This window comes from Trachymyrmex cornetzi, unplaced genomic scaffold (genome assembly GCF_001594075.2).
Source record: "Trachymyrmex cornetzi isolate Tcor2-1 unplaced genomic scaffold, Tcor1.1 scaffold272, whole genome shotgun sequence".
Taxonomy (NCBI): domain Eukaryota; kingdom Metazoa; phylum Arthropoda; class Insecta; order Hymenoptera; family Formicidae; genus Trachymyrmex; species Trachymyrmex cornetzi.
Genome location: NW_017297394.1, coordinates 372924 through 388945, shown reverse-complemented (window position 1 = coordinate 388945; position 16022 = coordinate 372924). Strand labels below are relative to the sequence as shown.

The 16022-nt window shown below is 34.6% G+C and overlaps 5 protein-coding genes and 1 pseudogene across 5 annotated transcripts; all 6 read left to right on the top strand.

Moving 5' to 3' along the window:
• Nucleotides 1-1419, top strand: LOC108762003 (odorant receptor 85c-like). Its single transcript, XM_018508796.1, has 5 exons — nt 1-318; nt 634-733; nt 842-943; nt 1129-1284; nt 1366-1419. Exons 1-5 carry the CDS (start codon nt 2-4, stop codon nt 1417-1419), a joined length of 729 nt encoding a protein of 242 aa, XP_018364298.1. The 5' UTR covers nt 1.
• A 3294-nt stretch (nt 1420-4713) lies between these two features.
• LOC108761972 (uncharacterized) lies at nt 4714-5413 on the top strand (annotated as a pseudogene).
• A 1831-nt stretch (nt 5414-7244) lies between these two features.
• LOC108761998 (uncharacterized) lies at nt 7245-9079 on the top strand. The gene is made up of 4 exons (XM_018508791.1): nt 7245-8032; nt 8403-8502; nt 8647-8757; nt 8837-9079. Exons 1-4 carry the CDS (start codon nt 7245-7247, stop codon nt 9077-9079), a joined length of 1242 nt encoding a protein of 413 aa, XP_018364293.1.
• A 485-nt stretch (nt 9080-9564) lies between these two features.
• Nucleotides 9565-10300, top strand: LOC108761971 (uncharacterized). Its single transcript, XM_018508762.1, has 2 exons — nt 9565-9829; nt 9897-10300. Exons 1-2 carry the CDS (start codon nt 9565-9567, stop codon nt 10298-10300), a joined length of 669 nt encoding a protein of 222 aa, XP_018364264.1.
• Nucleotides 10301-11566: 1266 nt separating this feature from the next.
• On the top strand, nt 11567-13387 carry LOC108761999 (odorant receptor 82a-like). The gene is made up of 5 exons (XM_018508792.1): nt 11567-12366; nt 12466-12565; nt 12693-12803; nt 12929-13084; nt 13309-13387. Exons 1-5 carry the CDS (start codon nt 11567-11569, stop codon nt 13357-13359), a joined length of 1218 nt encoding a protein of 405 aa, XP_018364294.1. The 3' UTR covers nt 13360-13387.
• A 658-nt stretch (nt 13388-14045) lies between these two features.
• LOC108762002 (uncharacterized) lies at nt 14046-15817 on the top strand. The gene is made up of 4 exons (XM_018508795.1): nt 14046-14833; nt 15186-15285; nt 15430-15540; nt 15620-15817. The coding sequence occupies exons 1-4, from the start codon at nt 14046-14048 to the stop codon at nt 15815-15817; spliced, it is 1197 nt and encodes a 398-aa protein (XP_018364297.1).
• Nucleotides 15818-16022: the final 205 nt, after the last annotated feature.

Below are 16022 nucleotides of genomic sequence, written 5' to 3'. Positions count from 1 at the left end.
CATGGGTAAGATTACAGAGAGAAATAGTAATCTGACGTACCAGCCATTGGTGTATCCGGTCGCAAGAATGATCGCCGACACGCGTCACAGTCCAATTAACGAGATTTTCTTTTGGACTCAATTCGCGTCAGGTATCATTTCCCAAACCGTCGCGACTGCTGCCTGTAGTTTGACTGCCGTTTTGGCAGTACACGCTTATGGCCGTCTGAAGGTTCTCATGCAGTGGATTGTGCATTTAGTGGACGGGAGAGAAGATTTTTCTAATAACGTGGACGAGCGGCTGGCTATAATTATGCAAGAACATGTGCGAATTTTGTAGTAAGTCCGCTATTCAGAAAATAACAATTATCTTCTTTTACGTGTGTTGCATATTCAAAATTATCATTTCATTTTTATTTTTAATTTCTCGTAATAACATTTGAAGAATATCGTGTTAAACTTTTAATCATCTCATACTTTTCTTTTCACTATAACACTATCATTACGATTATAACATTTTTTTGAAACAAAAAAAGTTTATTGATAAAATCACTCGGACAAAAATGATCATAAAAATTATATACTGTTTTCTTATTTGTAATTTTATGATTAATTGATTATTGTATTTCCAACCGCACGTATATTATTTTGCAGTTTTATAAAGTTAACAGAAAAAGTATTGCACCAAGTATCTCTTGTGGAAGTTTTAGGATGTACGTTTAATATATGTTTTCTTGGATATTACACAATTATGGTAGGTACATCGCAAAATATGTGGCAAAACTCACTCTTCTGCAATAATATTAGAATATCGATAATGTACGCAAAATATGTTTCCGAAAATAGAAAATTTTAATTGCAGGAATGGAAAGGCGGCTTTGCAATAACATACATTATTCTGCTTATGAATTTCGTCTTCAATCTTTTCGTATTTTGTTACATAGGTGAACTTGTTGCCGAGCAAGTACGATTTCGTATCTCCAAAAATTAAAACAAAAATTTTTTCTGCTTCTAATGCAACATATGTGTAATATATTTAATATAATTAATCAATTTCTTCAGGCTGAAAAGAAATAAATCAATGTTAAATCATTGGCATGATTCAACATTGATACATTTAATAAATTAATAAATCATTCCTGTACATAGTGCAAGAGGGTTAGTGAAACATCATACATGATCGATTGGCATCGTCTACCAGGAAGGAAAGCTTTGGCTATTGTATTAATGATTGCGATGTCCAATTCATCAATTAAACTTACTGCTGGGCATATCATTGAGTTATCTATGAGCAGTTTCGCTGATGTAAGTATTTATATAAATTAATTGTAAGTTTTATAGAGAATAAATTTTTAATTGTTTGACTCATAAACGTTTATTAAACAGGTGATGAAGACATCAGTTGCCTATTTAAATATGTTACGTACACTAACTACTTAAAAATTTGACATGGTATTAATTTATAATATTGATGATTGATATAAATTGTATTGGTTGCAAAATGAATAATAATATCGAATTAGCAATATATAATTTAGAAAAAAACAATAATTACAACAAAACAATAAATTCATTAAAATGAAAAATAATTTGAAATATTGATAAATTATTTCCCACATACAAAATATATAATGTATTTTACATATTTTATATCTTTATAATAAACATAAATGTTAGCTAAAGTTCGTTTAACAAAATTGTTCTTATTTTCTTTTTTTTATTTTTAATATCCTATTAATAATCTTAATATTAATTTTCTATTAATATCTTAATTTGAAGCGTATAATTATTTGTATTTTACTTATATTTTGTCTCAAGAGTATATCAGAAAATAAAGTTTTTAGTAGAGATATTTAAAGCAAAAAGTCAAGTAAAGCATACGATGTGCCAGTATGCAGAATGGAAGGTATATTTTCTAATGTAAGGAACTATATTTCACAGATAAAAAATTCAACATGTTTTCAAATTACGTGACTTATAACTGACACTACTTATTCAATCATTTTCTATCTTTATTACACATTATATTGAACTTTATATGCAACAAGTTATACTGTAAATATCGATTGTGCATAGTCAGCCGAGACAGCTACGTTCTTTCTGTCAGGAATAAGTCATATGTTCACACACGTGCTGTCGTAACTACTTGACTTGCCATAGGCAGTGGTAAAGACTAGTGATTGACGCGCTCACCGCAGATAAAGTATAATGGGTTCCTTCTGTACCCGTTCAAAATACACATTCACAGGTGAAATAATAATTTATAGTCTTTTCAACTAAATTGATCTTAAAACCGATAGATGTTTAAAGCTTGATAATCGAGAAGATTTTATCGAAAACTCTGAAATTAACGAGTCACTCCTTAATAACTCTCATTGTGACACCCTCTATACGTTACATTTTTCTTAAAGAGAAGGATGTCCTTTTATAACTGTAGGCCGTGGAACCCACAAATCACTGGCTTAAATGGGGAGAGTCATGTAGAAGGATGAAAAAATTAAAATTTTTTTTCTTAAATTAATAGTTTGTAATATATAGAACAAAATGTCAAAACCGTAAAACTATTTAAGGTAGCTACAGCTATTAGTGGCGGTGGCGCGCTGTGCCGAGCGGTACCTGCAGGTATAAACGCATCGCCCTTCCTGTCAGTTCCTTTGTAAACTAACCTGTTCACAATAGCTTTGTCATTTGGTCGAGTGAGAGGCGACTTAATTGCTACATTTTTTAGGAAGAAGAAGGATTGATGTATGGACTTGGCTTTGCAGATTTGCATAAAATAGGAAGTTTTCAAAAAATGTCATTTTTCTGTATCGAAAAATTTAAAAGCGTTTTTCTAGAAACGACATTTTCGAGCGATGTGGAATGTAATTCAAACAATTTTTAAACAACGAACTTCTCCTCGCGTACAAATATTCTGTCTATAACATTTTCACAGCATGAGCCTGTTTTTATATAAATGTTTTTGAAATAAACAATTGTATTTTAGTATAGGTACTATTTGTCTTAAAATACACCTTATTTTTTTAATGTCACTATTTTTTCATTTTTGTCTTTTTTAACTTAAAAATAAGTTCATGTTGAGCGTATATTCATTAATTTGAATTTTTGATTTCAGAACAGCAGTCCCCACATTCCAGTCCAGTGCGAAGCAGTTTTTTTTAATGGTTATACATCCTTATAACATTAATATTTAAATATATTACAAAAATTTTTCAAATCTACAATTAAATAATAAAATATACTAAAAGTTTCAAAAAGATTGATTCAATACATACCTCACAATAAATTCAAAAAAATTAATGAATTTTTGGCTATTTATTTACTTGACTTTCCCCCCTTAAGGGTGATGTAAATTATTACTCGTATTTGTGTTTAAAGGTCAAATACGTAAAGGAGGAGTCTCCATAAGGGCCGATTTTGGCACCCTCCAGATTTTTTCAAATACATAAAAATCTATTTCTAGAGGTCAATTATATTCAATTAAAGTGATTTTAGCTTAAATGGAATGATGGTGTTGCCATAGGAGTCTTTATAAGGCCGGTTTTCGGCCTATTTCAATTTCATTTTAAATAATCGAGAACGTTTTATTATTGTAAGAATTATTGAAATCAGATGATTTTAGCTTAAACGGACGTATGTGACACCTGTTATCTTGTAACTAGTCAGCCCTACATTTGCCCATTAACACTCTTATGGTTTTAATTTTTTCGGCGTATTTGATAGACATACGTATTATCTGGGAAGCTTCTCTACCCGTACTTAGCATTACCCAGGATCAATGAGGAAGGGACTCACGTGAATGAAGCATCCCGATGTGAGAGGCGGGGGGACTCACGTGAATCAAGCATCCCGACGTGACAGACGAGAGGACTTATAAGAATCAAGCACCCTAAACGTGAGAGGTGAGGGAACTCATGTGAATTAAGTACCGTAAAAAGTAACAGAAATCTGACACGTCCACGTCATTGATTCTGCTAAGTACGGTAATGCTAAGTACGGGTAAAGAAGCTTCCCAGATAATACGCATGTCTATAAAATACGCCGAAAAGATTAAAACTATAAGAGTGTTGATGGTAAATGTAGGGCTGACTAGTTACAAGATAACAGGTGTCAAATACGTCCGTTTGAGCTATAATCACCTGATTTCGATAATTTTTACAATAATAAAACGTTACCGAGAATTTAAAATGAAATTGAAATAGGCCGAAAACCGACCTTATAGAGACTCCTATGACGGCACCATCGCTCCGTTTAAGCTAAAATTACTTTAATTGAATATAATTGACCTCAAGAAATAGATTTTCAAGTGTTTGAACAAAATCTGGAAGGTGCCGCAATCGGCCCTTATGGAGACTCCCCCTTTACTGAACATATGGAAATTGATTGGCGAATGGAAGAGATCGCGAGGAGAGAGCATTAAGACACGATGAAACACATTAGAGAAAGACGTATTATAGCAAGCCTTTAAGCATTCATCATGCAAGGTGGCAAGGTTTCTTGTTAAACGTGGCAAGGAAAATATCACCGATATATGGCAATCGGCAATGAAACGGTCGCAATTGGGCATTTATTATTTCCATTTTAATATGATCGTGGACACCAAATTTAAACCCAGTATATAAGCTCCTACAGTTTACGCTTCAGTGCCTTTCGTCCATCATCGTGAACAACACCACAGTTGATGCGTGTGGTTTGGTCGCATTATTCGTGACACACGCACGCAGCTCGATAACGATGCGACTCGAAGAATTGGTTGAAAAAAAAACAGAAAGAAAAGACGTCATTCAGAATCGTTGGTTTCTAAAACCAATCGGCACCTGCCCAGAATCGCGTGTTACCACATTTAGCGAGAAACTCCTTTCGAGAATTATCCAGATAATATGCTACGCCTTACGGTTATACCGTTTTTACGGTTATTTCTAGCATGATGTACTTCTATCTTAAGAAACAAGATCTCGAAACCAAGATGAGATTAGTAAGTCCCGTAAGCCACTGGATTATGAGCGTATAAATTATAGTTCTCTGCTGTGGCGCGGCAAAGATATACGTTACTGCATCCAGCATATGGAGAACGATTGGTGCATGGTGCGCAGAAATGTGGATCGCGGAGCGATGCTAAGATACGCTAAATTCAGCTGATATATAGCCTGATTTTGCTCCGTTTTTATGCACTGCGGTGGGTTTTCGTACAGTGTAGTGAACAGATTAACGCCAATAATCATCGTGGTCGGCAATGACACTGTCTCGGTGCGACGATTGCCTTGCCGTTTTACAGCAAGCTACAGAATACCAGCCACGATCAGATGAATGAGATCATGCTATTGATATAATTCCTGTCAGGTTTCATAGCTAATTCTGTCACGGCAAGTGCTTGCAGTCTTGCTAGGGATTCGCAATGCATGTGTACGGCCAATTCGCCGTGCTCTACACGTAAGCCAGTTACTAGAGCCAAAAAATCTTACTAAAAAGGAAATAATTGCCAACAGGCTGTTTATTGATTTAAATGCTTTACTTAGGCGTAAATAATGTAAGTTTCATTTTGCGTCCACGATTTCAGAGCGGAAGATGGTAATATAAGCTAAAAATGGTACGATTTTTCACTTTTTATGCTATATCTACGAAACTATGCAGAAATTAATAAAACTCGTTTAATAGTTTTTTTTTCTCTATTTTCGTACGAATAATTTGAGACCAAGTGGAGCTCTGTGCGACAAATAATTTCGAAGATACAGTTGTCCAAAGTTTCAGTAAAAAAGGTGAAATATCGCTAGAAAATGCCCATTTTTTATATTTTACCTCTCTCCGCAAACGTTATCGACGTCTCGGACGAGGAAAATACATACCACATTGCTTGAAGTAGACTTTATGACGAAAAAAATGCGAGTATAAAGAGCTCTTTGCGATTAACAGAACCGGAGATATGAAGTAGTGAAGTAGGGTCATTATAACAACATATGTTATTCTATTCGTATCTCTATCTTTCAATATCTTTATATTTTGTTATATCAATGAAATAATCACAGAGCAGGTAACGCGTGCAAGTGAACCACAAAACTGCTTATGTGTTTTGGTATATAGTAAAAACATTTAAAATATTACTGATTCATTATTCTGCACAAAAATATTCTCGTTGTATTTAGTATAAAATTACTGCAGTGTAGGAAAGTTGGCGAAATGGCTTACTTTACCAACTGATACTATTTATCTCATACAACTGTCCTCGGTATGGTGCTGATAATATCGAGATCCCGTGTTATAATTCAAATTACTACTAGAAAATTGATTCATCTCTCCTTAATGACATTTGGCGATATAAACTGCAACACTAAACATTTTTATGATAAAAAATGAGATTTTGTTATCTTCAATACCTATCCTTCATCGCGTTTTTGCATAGCACGTACTATAAATGTTCAGAAATTTTAAGTTTTATAAAAAAAATTTAACGTTACAAAGCTTCAAAAAAACGATTATATTGAAAAATATCTCTCATAAAATTTATTTTATTTTATTTGTTCTTCCTTTTTCTAGGTAATTAAAAACTTCTGCAACATATCCAAATATACTTCGTACCGTAATATAACATAATGTGAAAATACTAAATAGGCGTCAATTAAATAGATATGCTATAGGAGACTATTTCGAAGCTTTAAGTAATGATACTTTTCATTTCAATAATAACATAGTTACGAAATCGTCGAAATTATCATAGTATATAAAGAATTAAAGTATGTATGTATAAAGAATATACGAAATATAAATACATAGAAATACTCACTCGCTAATGCATTTCAAAGTTCACAAACTATTAAAATTGCTATTTTGTGCTTACTTCCTTTTTATGATTTTTCTTTTAATACAATATACTTTGTGAATGCATCAGAAAGCGGCGCCGGAGACGAACAAAGCAACAAGTTGCGCTATCGATCAGCATGAAATGCTTTCTCACTCGCAACGTATTTCCGCCCGAGATGAATCAATTAAAAAATTGCATTGTACGTCACGTATGAAAAATGATCGATACAGAGCACTTTGTTTGATTTTGTTCGATTCGCCGAATCAACGTATAGAAACATTTGCAATGACGTTATTCAAGCGACGAGTCCGATGACACTGGTCAATCGATCAAAACATTTGTGGTGGATTCTTCTTCCCTCGCGCAGACGCTACAGCGACTAGGAAGCCAGTCTTTAACAGTCGATTAGTAGCTGTCGTGCCGTCGTATTGCTTCTAGTCAGTAGCTGTCGTCCCGTCACATTGCCATTATGTGTCGGTCAGTAACTAAAGATCTTCACGATCACAGTGTGCAGCTGAATCGGTGGTTTTTAAAGCCAATAGGCGCGTGGCCGCAAGAACCCACGACTTCTAGCAGTGAGAAAGCTGTGTCTCGAATTTTGATATTCATATGCTACTTCTTGATAGCCTTCACCGTGATACCGTGCGCATTAAATATCTTTTTTGAAGAGAAAGATGTCGAACTAAAACTAAGAGCAGCAGGTCCACTGAGCCACTGGTTCATGGGCGGATTGAATTATTGTTCTTTATTGCTGCGCAGCGCTGACATACGTCAGTGCATGCAACACATGGAAATGGATTGGCGGATTATGAAGCAATCCCGAGATCGCGAGATTATGGCGAGAAACGCGAAGTTGGGCCGATTCGTGGCGAGTTTCTGCGCAATATGCATGCACGGCGGCGTGTGTTTCTACAACATCGTATCCGGTATGACGACAGTGATGGTGTCGATCGACGACAACCAGAGCGTCTCGATGCTCCAATTACCTTGTGCCTTTTACAACAAATTAATAGATACCAGATACAGCCCGGCAAATGAGATTGTTCTTATAACACAGATGCTGTCGGGTTTCATAGTGAACTCCACCACTGTCGGCGCTTGCAGTTTAGCTGCGGTTTTCGCTATACACGCGTGTGGTCAACTCGATATTTTGATCTTACGTCTAGGTAAGCTCGTCGAAGGTGAAGATGCGGAAAAAAATGAACCGGTCCAGAGGAGGCTGGCCAATATTGTGGATCACCATCTACGTGTTCTAAGGTAGTACTTATAGATTTATTTGAATACTAGATAATAAAATATAATTTAAAAAATCTATGTATATGTATATATTTGTACATATATAAACATGTTTTCTATGTAAAAAAATCTATCTCAAAAAGTCAACCTCTACTCAATTTAATATTTAATAATTCTTCATAAATGGTTATATCATAATTCTGTATCTCATACGATTTTCATTTAGTTTGCATACTAGTAATATTCCTTCTTTTGAATAAAATTTTTTATTATAAAATTTGTTCAAATTTTATCATATTATATAATACATGTCAATTTATAAACATTTAACAAAATATTTTTTGAGATTTATCAAAGTTTTTTTACTGATTGTATTAAATTTTGAATTTAGATTTATAGGGAGCATCGAAGACGTTATGCATCAGATATGTCTGGTAGAATTAGTTGGATGCACATTTAACTTATGTATGCTTGGATATTACTCCATTACGGTACGCTAATCATCTTAAAAGGTGAATATAGTAGAAAGGTAGTTGAAATTAATTTAATAAGACTTTTCTTAATATTAATAAGGCTAACGTCTGAAAAATTTATATCTCAAAAAATGTATATTTTATACATTATGATTCTTTCAGTGGTGGAATAAAATTGACAGAAAGGGCATAGTGGCGTACATTATCGTATATATATCCATGAGTTTTAATATTTTTATATTTTGCTACATAGGTGAAATTTTAACGCAACAGGTAAAAAAACTGACGATATTACTGGCGCAAAATTAACAAGTTAATACATTTGCATATTTAACGGTGCAATGTTTATTAGTGTAAAAAAGTTGGCGAAATAGCATACATGACCGACTGGTATCATTTACCTCATAAAACAGCCATGAGTTTGATCTTAATTATATCAAGATCTAGTGTCGTAATCAAAATAACTGCTGGAAAAATGGTTCAGCTTTCCCTCGTGACTTTTAGTGACGTGAGTATCTTTATTTCAATAGACTTCTCTTTAAATTTTTTAGACCTTTGTCATTTTAGGTTATCAAAACGTCTCTCGTTTACCTAAATATGTTACGAACTGTTACAACGTGAATCTGCGTGTGATCTAGAAGAATTTCAATATTTGTTTACTTGTATAGTATTTTTAAATAAAGACACTTAAATTATAAATTTATATATTAAAAAATATATTTAATTATTAATTCATTTACAAATAAAGTTACATTTATAGTAGACTCATATAACATCACGATGATACGTTTCTTCTACAATGCAGGTGAAACCACAATACGCAATTTGAAGTAACATTCTGCATATTTATTTTTTAAATATAATATTGTCATATCGCTGAAACATTGTAAGCGCCAAAAATCAACGCAGCACTTCCGCGAACAATTATCGAGCAGCCATGCACGCGTCTCTCACAAAGTACATCACTACTTATCCGTTCACCAAACCGCTCCAGCTAAAGATTCACGCAGACATTAGATAGAATGTAACTCCAGCCGGTGCACCGTCTGTCGCAGTCAGTGCACGTGTGGCTTCCGCAAAATGATCGTAACACATTCCAATCATGTAACAAGGGGCACCAAGTTCTCCTATAAAGACGATAATGATTACAGTCTTCAACTGACTCGTTGGTTTCTGATACCAATCGGTGCTTGGCCGCAAATAAGCACGGCGACAAAAGTGAAGAGACTCTTTTCGCATATACACATTTTAACTTGCGCGTCTTTAATAGCGATCATCATGGTGCCATATTTGTTATACGTGTTACTAGAAGAGAAAGATTCCAAGATTAAATTGAACACCACAGGTCCGCCAAGCCACTGGATGATGGATATGATTAATTACTGTTTACTCCTTACGATGATATTCGCTAGTGCTTGTTGCATATGGAGACGGACTGGCGCGGGCGGTACGTTCGGAAAATCGAGGATTGTCAGGTAATGATACGACAGGCCAAGATCAGTCGCTTCATCTCCGGATTCTGCGCGGTGTTTATGCAAAGCGGCACATTCCTCTTCGCTACTTCGAGGATCGTCAGGTAATGATACGACAGGTCAAGATCAGTCGCTTCATCTCCGGATTCTGCGCAGTGTTCATGCAAAGCGGCACATTCCTATTCGCTATAGCCAAATCGCTGTCAACCACTATCGTCATCGTGGGCAATGAAACTGTCTCGATGCCCTGCCCAACGTATACCAAGTTTATCGATACGAGATTCTGTCCCGTGAATGAGATTATAGTGGGTGTAGAGTGGTTATATAAACAGGTAGATGTTTGAAGACGTGTATAAATGAAAGTAGAAATTACATAAATTGGGACACGACACAGCATTCCGTAATAACAGAACACAGAATTAGTCAATAGCATGATTTTGATTGGGAATACATCATGATATTAGATGAGGAAAGGGTGCTTAATAAAAGACTGATTTCGGAAATTATTCATATTAAGCAACAGAAATAGAGTTTGAATTTACAGAATGAGACGGACTCTTTAGACTCACTATAGTATATGAATCTGTTTATGGAATCGTGACGTTGTGTGTGTGAGAGAGATTTCTCCCCTTTGTTCTTATTTTTATTTTTATTTCAATGCTACATGACTTTGTTATTTTTACTCTCATTTCATCTCTGACTGTCAACACTACAAGACCTTTACGTCGAGTCGCGAGAAACGCTTACATGTAAGTTAATAAAATTAAAAAATTCAGACAAATTATTTTAATAATTCTCTAATTTTTCGTTTTTCGTTTTTCTTTTGAATGACTATATAGCAAATCAGATAATCTGATGAGCGATGTGATTCTATTTATTGACGCAATGTATATGACTTCGGTTTTTACTTTATTTAAGTTTTTATACTATTATATTTATACTATTATTGTATAAGTTAATATTTTTGATAGTCATTTGGCTATTCATTACATAGCTAATTTGGCATTTAGATAAAGTAGAACGAGCTAAATTATCGGAAAGCACCATCTTGGAATTTGCGTTACTTATGTAATTTCGATTTATATTTTATATCGATAAGGATCCGAATTGAAGGGTCGAAACGTTTTATTCGTTTTGTTACATTCATACGAAAGTAAAGAGTTTTCTGTGCATCCGAACAGCCGATGTGGGCTTTTTTATATTTTACACTGATAAAAGGTATGCATTTTAATAGTAGATTTTTGTAATATTACAACTTACCGATCTTTTCATTTGCGTATTTTATGGATCTTTAGTTAGTATTTAAAAAGTGTGCGATAGAAAAAATTAATTTTATGAATTTTACAAATACAACGCAAGTTAAGTAATTCATGATTCTATACGCTCACTTACAAAGCAAAATGTGTACTGCACACGTCACAGTTTGCATACTATCTACATATCCTTATTTGCAACTGACGGTGCAACAAGTAGTGGTTATCGATTAGCACAATGGCCTCTTGCACGCAACTCTCAATGAAGACCTGCGCAATCGTAATATTGACTTTTACTGAGAAACGGGATAATACGGAGAAAATGTTCAGTATTTTGCGCGCTTTCAAAGCACGACCATGACGATCGCATCTGATAAACCAACATTGGTTTCGCATCACCGTAATGAACATTACGATTATAGTCTTCAGTTGAATCGTTGGTTTTTAAAACCAATCGGCGCCTGGCCAGAATCGCGTGTTACTGCAATTAGCGAGAGACTCCTTTCGAGAATTATCCAGATAATATGCTACGCCCTCATAGCTTTTACGGTTATTCCTAGCATGATGTACTTCTATCTTGAGGAACAGGATCTCGATACCAAGATGAGATTAGTAGGTCCCGTAAGCCACTGGATTATGAGCTCATTAAATTACAGTTCTCTGCTGTGGCGCGGCAAAGACATTCGTTGCTGCATCCAGCACATGAAGAACGATTGGTGCATGGTGCGCAGAAATTTGGATCGCGGAGCGATGCTAAGATACGCTAAATTCGGCCGATCTATGGCCACATTTTGCGCCGTTTTTATGCACTGCGGTGTGTTCTCGTACAGTGTAGTGAACAGTTTAACGCCGATAATCATCGTGGTCGGCAATGAGACTGTCTCGGCGCGACGATTGCCTTGTCCGTTTTACAGCAAGCTACTGGATACCAGCCACAATCCGACGAACGAGATCGTGTTAATGATACAATTCCTGTCAGGTTTCATAGCTAATTCTGTCACGGTAAGTGCTTGCAGTCTTGCTGGGGTTTTCGCAATGCATGTGTGCGGCCAATTCGCCGTGCTCTATACATGGTTGAATGAATTGACAGACGAGGAAAAACGAACCGCTGAGAATAAATTGGCAAACATAGTCGAGCATCATCTACGTGTGCTAAAGTAAGATATCGCTAATCCAGTTATAGTAAAGCATTTGTAACAATTACAATATCAAATATAAATAAATCATAAAATTTGAGAGAATTATGGTATTTTTAGTTTTATATCACGCTTTGAAAAAATCATGAATCAAATATGCATGGTGCAATTAGTTGGATGCACTTTGAATTTGTGCTTGCTAGGTTACTGTTCGATTAAGGTATGATAAAGATATAACTAATAAACATCTTTTTTAATACAAATACATGTACCTTTTGAAAGAACGTACTCTTTTTTTAGAAAAATATTTGTGTTTCTTTTTATGATACTTTGTTTTATAATTTCAGGAATGGGATGAAAGAAACACGAAGACTATAACAACATATGGTATTCTTTTCGTATCTCTATCTTTCAATATCTTTATATTTTGTTATATCGGTGAAATAATCACAGAGCAGGTAACGCGTGCAAGAGAACCACAAAACTTATGTGTTATGGAATATAGTAAAAATATTTAAATTATTACTGATTCATTATGCTGCACAAAAATATTCTCGTTGTATTTAGTATAAAATGACTGCAGTGTAGGAAAGTTGGCGAAATGGCTTACTTTACCAACTGGTACTATTTACCTCATAAAACTGCCCTCGGTATGGTGCTGATAATATCGAGATCCCGTGTTATAATTAAAATTACTGCTGGAAAATTGGTTCATCTCTCGTTAATGACATTTGGCGATGTAAGTATAGATTTCTGCAACACCAAACATTTTTATGATAAAAAAATGAAGTTTTGTTATCTTCAATATCTATCCTTCATCGTGTTTTTGCACGTATTATAAATGTTTAGAAATTTTTTGTTTTATAAAAAATATTTAACGTCACAAAGCTTCAAAAAAGAAGATTATATTGAAAAAAATCTCTCATAAAATTTATATTATTTTATTTGTTGTTTTTTTTTTAGGTAATTAAAACTTCTGCAGCATATCTAAATATACTTCGTACCGTAATGTAACATATTATGTGAAAATATTAAATAGGCGTCAATTAAATAGATATGCCATAGGAGACTATTTTGAAGCATTGAGTTATGCCACTTTTCCTATCAATAATAATATAGTCTTTGTGAAATCGTCGAAATTATTTTAGTATATATAAAGAATTAAAGTATGTATGTATAAAGAACATACGAAATATAAATACACAGAAATACTCACTCGCTACATGCATTTCATAGTTCATAAAATATTAAAATTGCTATTTTGTGCTCTCTTCCTTTTTATGATTTTCCTTTTAATACGACATTACTTTGTGAATGCATTAGAAAGCGACGCCGTGGACGAACAAAGCAACAAGTTGCACTATCGATCAGCATGAAATGCTTTCTCACTCGCACGTATTTCCGCTCGTGATGTATCAATTAAAAAATTGCATTGTACGTCAGGTATGAAAAATGATCGATACACAGCACTTTGATTTTGTTTGATTCGCCGAGCCAACGTATAGAAACATTTGCAATGACGTTATTCAAGCGACGAGTCCGATGACACTGGTCAATCGATCAAAACATTTGTGGTGGATTCTTCTTCTCTCGCGCAGACGCCACAGTGACTAGGAAGCCAGTCTTTAACAGTCGATTAGTAGCTGTCGTGCCGTCGTATTGCTCCTAGTCAGTAGCTCTCGTGTCGTCACATTGCTATCATGTGTCGATCGGTGACTAAAGATCTTCACGATCACAGTGTTCAGCTGAATCGATGGTTTTTGAAGCCAATAGGCGCGTGGCCGCAAGAACCAACGATTTCTAGCAGTGAGAAAGCTGTGTCTCGAATTTTGATATTCATCTGCTACATCTTGGTAGCCTTCACCGTGATACCGTGCGCATTAAATGTCTTTTTTGAAGAGAAAGATGTGGAACTAAAGCTAAGAGCAATCGGTCCGCTGAGCCATTGGTTCATGGGCGGATTGAATTATAGCTCTCTATTGCTGCGCAGCGCTGATATACGTCAGTGCATGCAACACATGGAAATGGATTGGCGGATTATGAAGCAGTCGCGGGATCGCGAGATTATGGCGAGAAATGCGAAGCTGGGCCGATTCGTGGCGGGTTTCTGCGCAATATGCATGCACAGCGGCGTGATTTCCTACAACATCGTATCCGGTATGACGACAGTGATGGTGTCGATCGACGACAACCAGAGCGTCTCGATGCTCCAACTACCTTGTGCCTTTTACAACAAATTAATAGATACCAGATACAGCCCGGCAAATGAGATTGTTATTATAACACAGATGCTGTCGGGTTTCATAGTGACCTCCACCACTGTCGGCGCTTGTAGTTTAGCTGCGGTTTTCGCTATACACGCTTGTGGTCAACTCGATATTTTGATCTTACGTCTGGGCAAGTTCGTCGAAGGTGAAGATGCGGAAAAAAATGAACCAATCCAGAGGAGGCTGGCCAATATTGTGGATCACCATCTACGTGTCCTAAGGTAGTATTAGATTTATTTGAATTCTCTAGATAATAAAATATAATTTAAAAAATCTACGTACATGTATAAACATGTTTTCTACGTAAAAAAATTTGTATCAAAAAGTTAACCGCTACTCAATGTAATATTTAATAATACTCTTCATAAATGTTTATCTAATTTTGTATCTCATACGATATTCTTTTAATTTGCAGACTAGTAATATTCCTTCTTTTGAATAAAATTTTTTATTATAAAATTTGTTCAAATTTTATCACATTATATAATACATGTCAACTTATAAACATTTAACAAAATATTTTTTGAGATTTACCAAAGTTTTTTTACTGATTGTATTAAGTTTTGATTTTAGATTCATAGGGAGAATCGAAGACCTTATGCATCAGATATGTCTGGTAGAATTACTTGGATGCACATTTAACTTATGTATGCTAGGATATTATTCCATTACGGTACGCTAATCATCTTAAAAGGTGAATATAGTAGAAAAGTAGTTGAAATTAATTTAATATGGCTTTTCTTAATATTAATAAGGCTAACATCAGAAAAATTTATATCTCAAGAAGTTTATATTTCATACATTATGATTCTTTCAGTGGTGGAATAAGATTGACAGAAAGGGTATAGTGACGTACATTATCATGTACATATCCATGAGTTTTAATATTTTTATATTTTGTTACATAGGTGAAATTTTAACGCAACAGGTAAAAAAACTATCGATACTACTGGCGCAAAATTAACAAGTCAATACATTTACATATTTAATGGTGCAATGTTTATTAGTGTAAAAAAGTTGGCGAAATAGCATATATGACCGACTGGTATCATTTACCTCATAAAACAGCCATGAGTTTGATCCTAATTATAGCAAGATCGAGTGTCGTAACCAAAATAACTGCTGGAAAAATGGTTCAACTTTCTCTCGTGACTTTTAGTGATGTGAGTATCTTTCTTTCAATGGATTCCTGTTTAAATTTTTGAGACCACCTTCGTCATTTTAGGTTATCAAAACGTCTCTCCTTTACCTAAATATGTTACGAACTGTTACAACGTGAATCTGCATGTGATCTAGAAGAATCTTAATATTTGTTTGCTTGTATAGTATTTTTAAATAAAGACACTTAAATAACAATCTTATATATTAAAAAATATTATATATTTAATTATTAACTTATTGACGTATAAA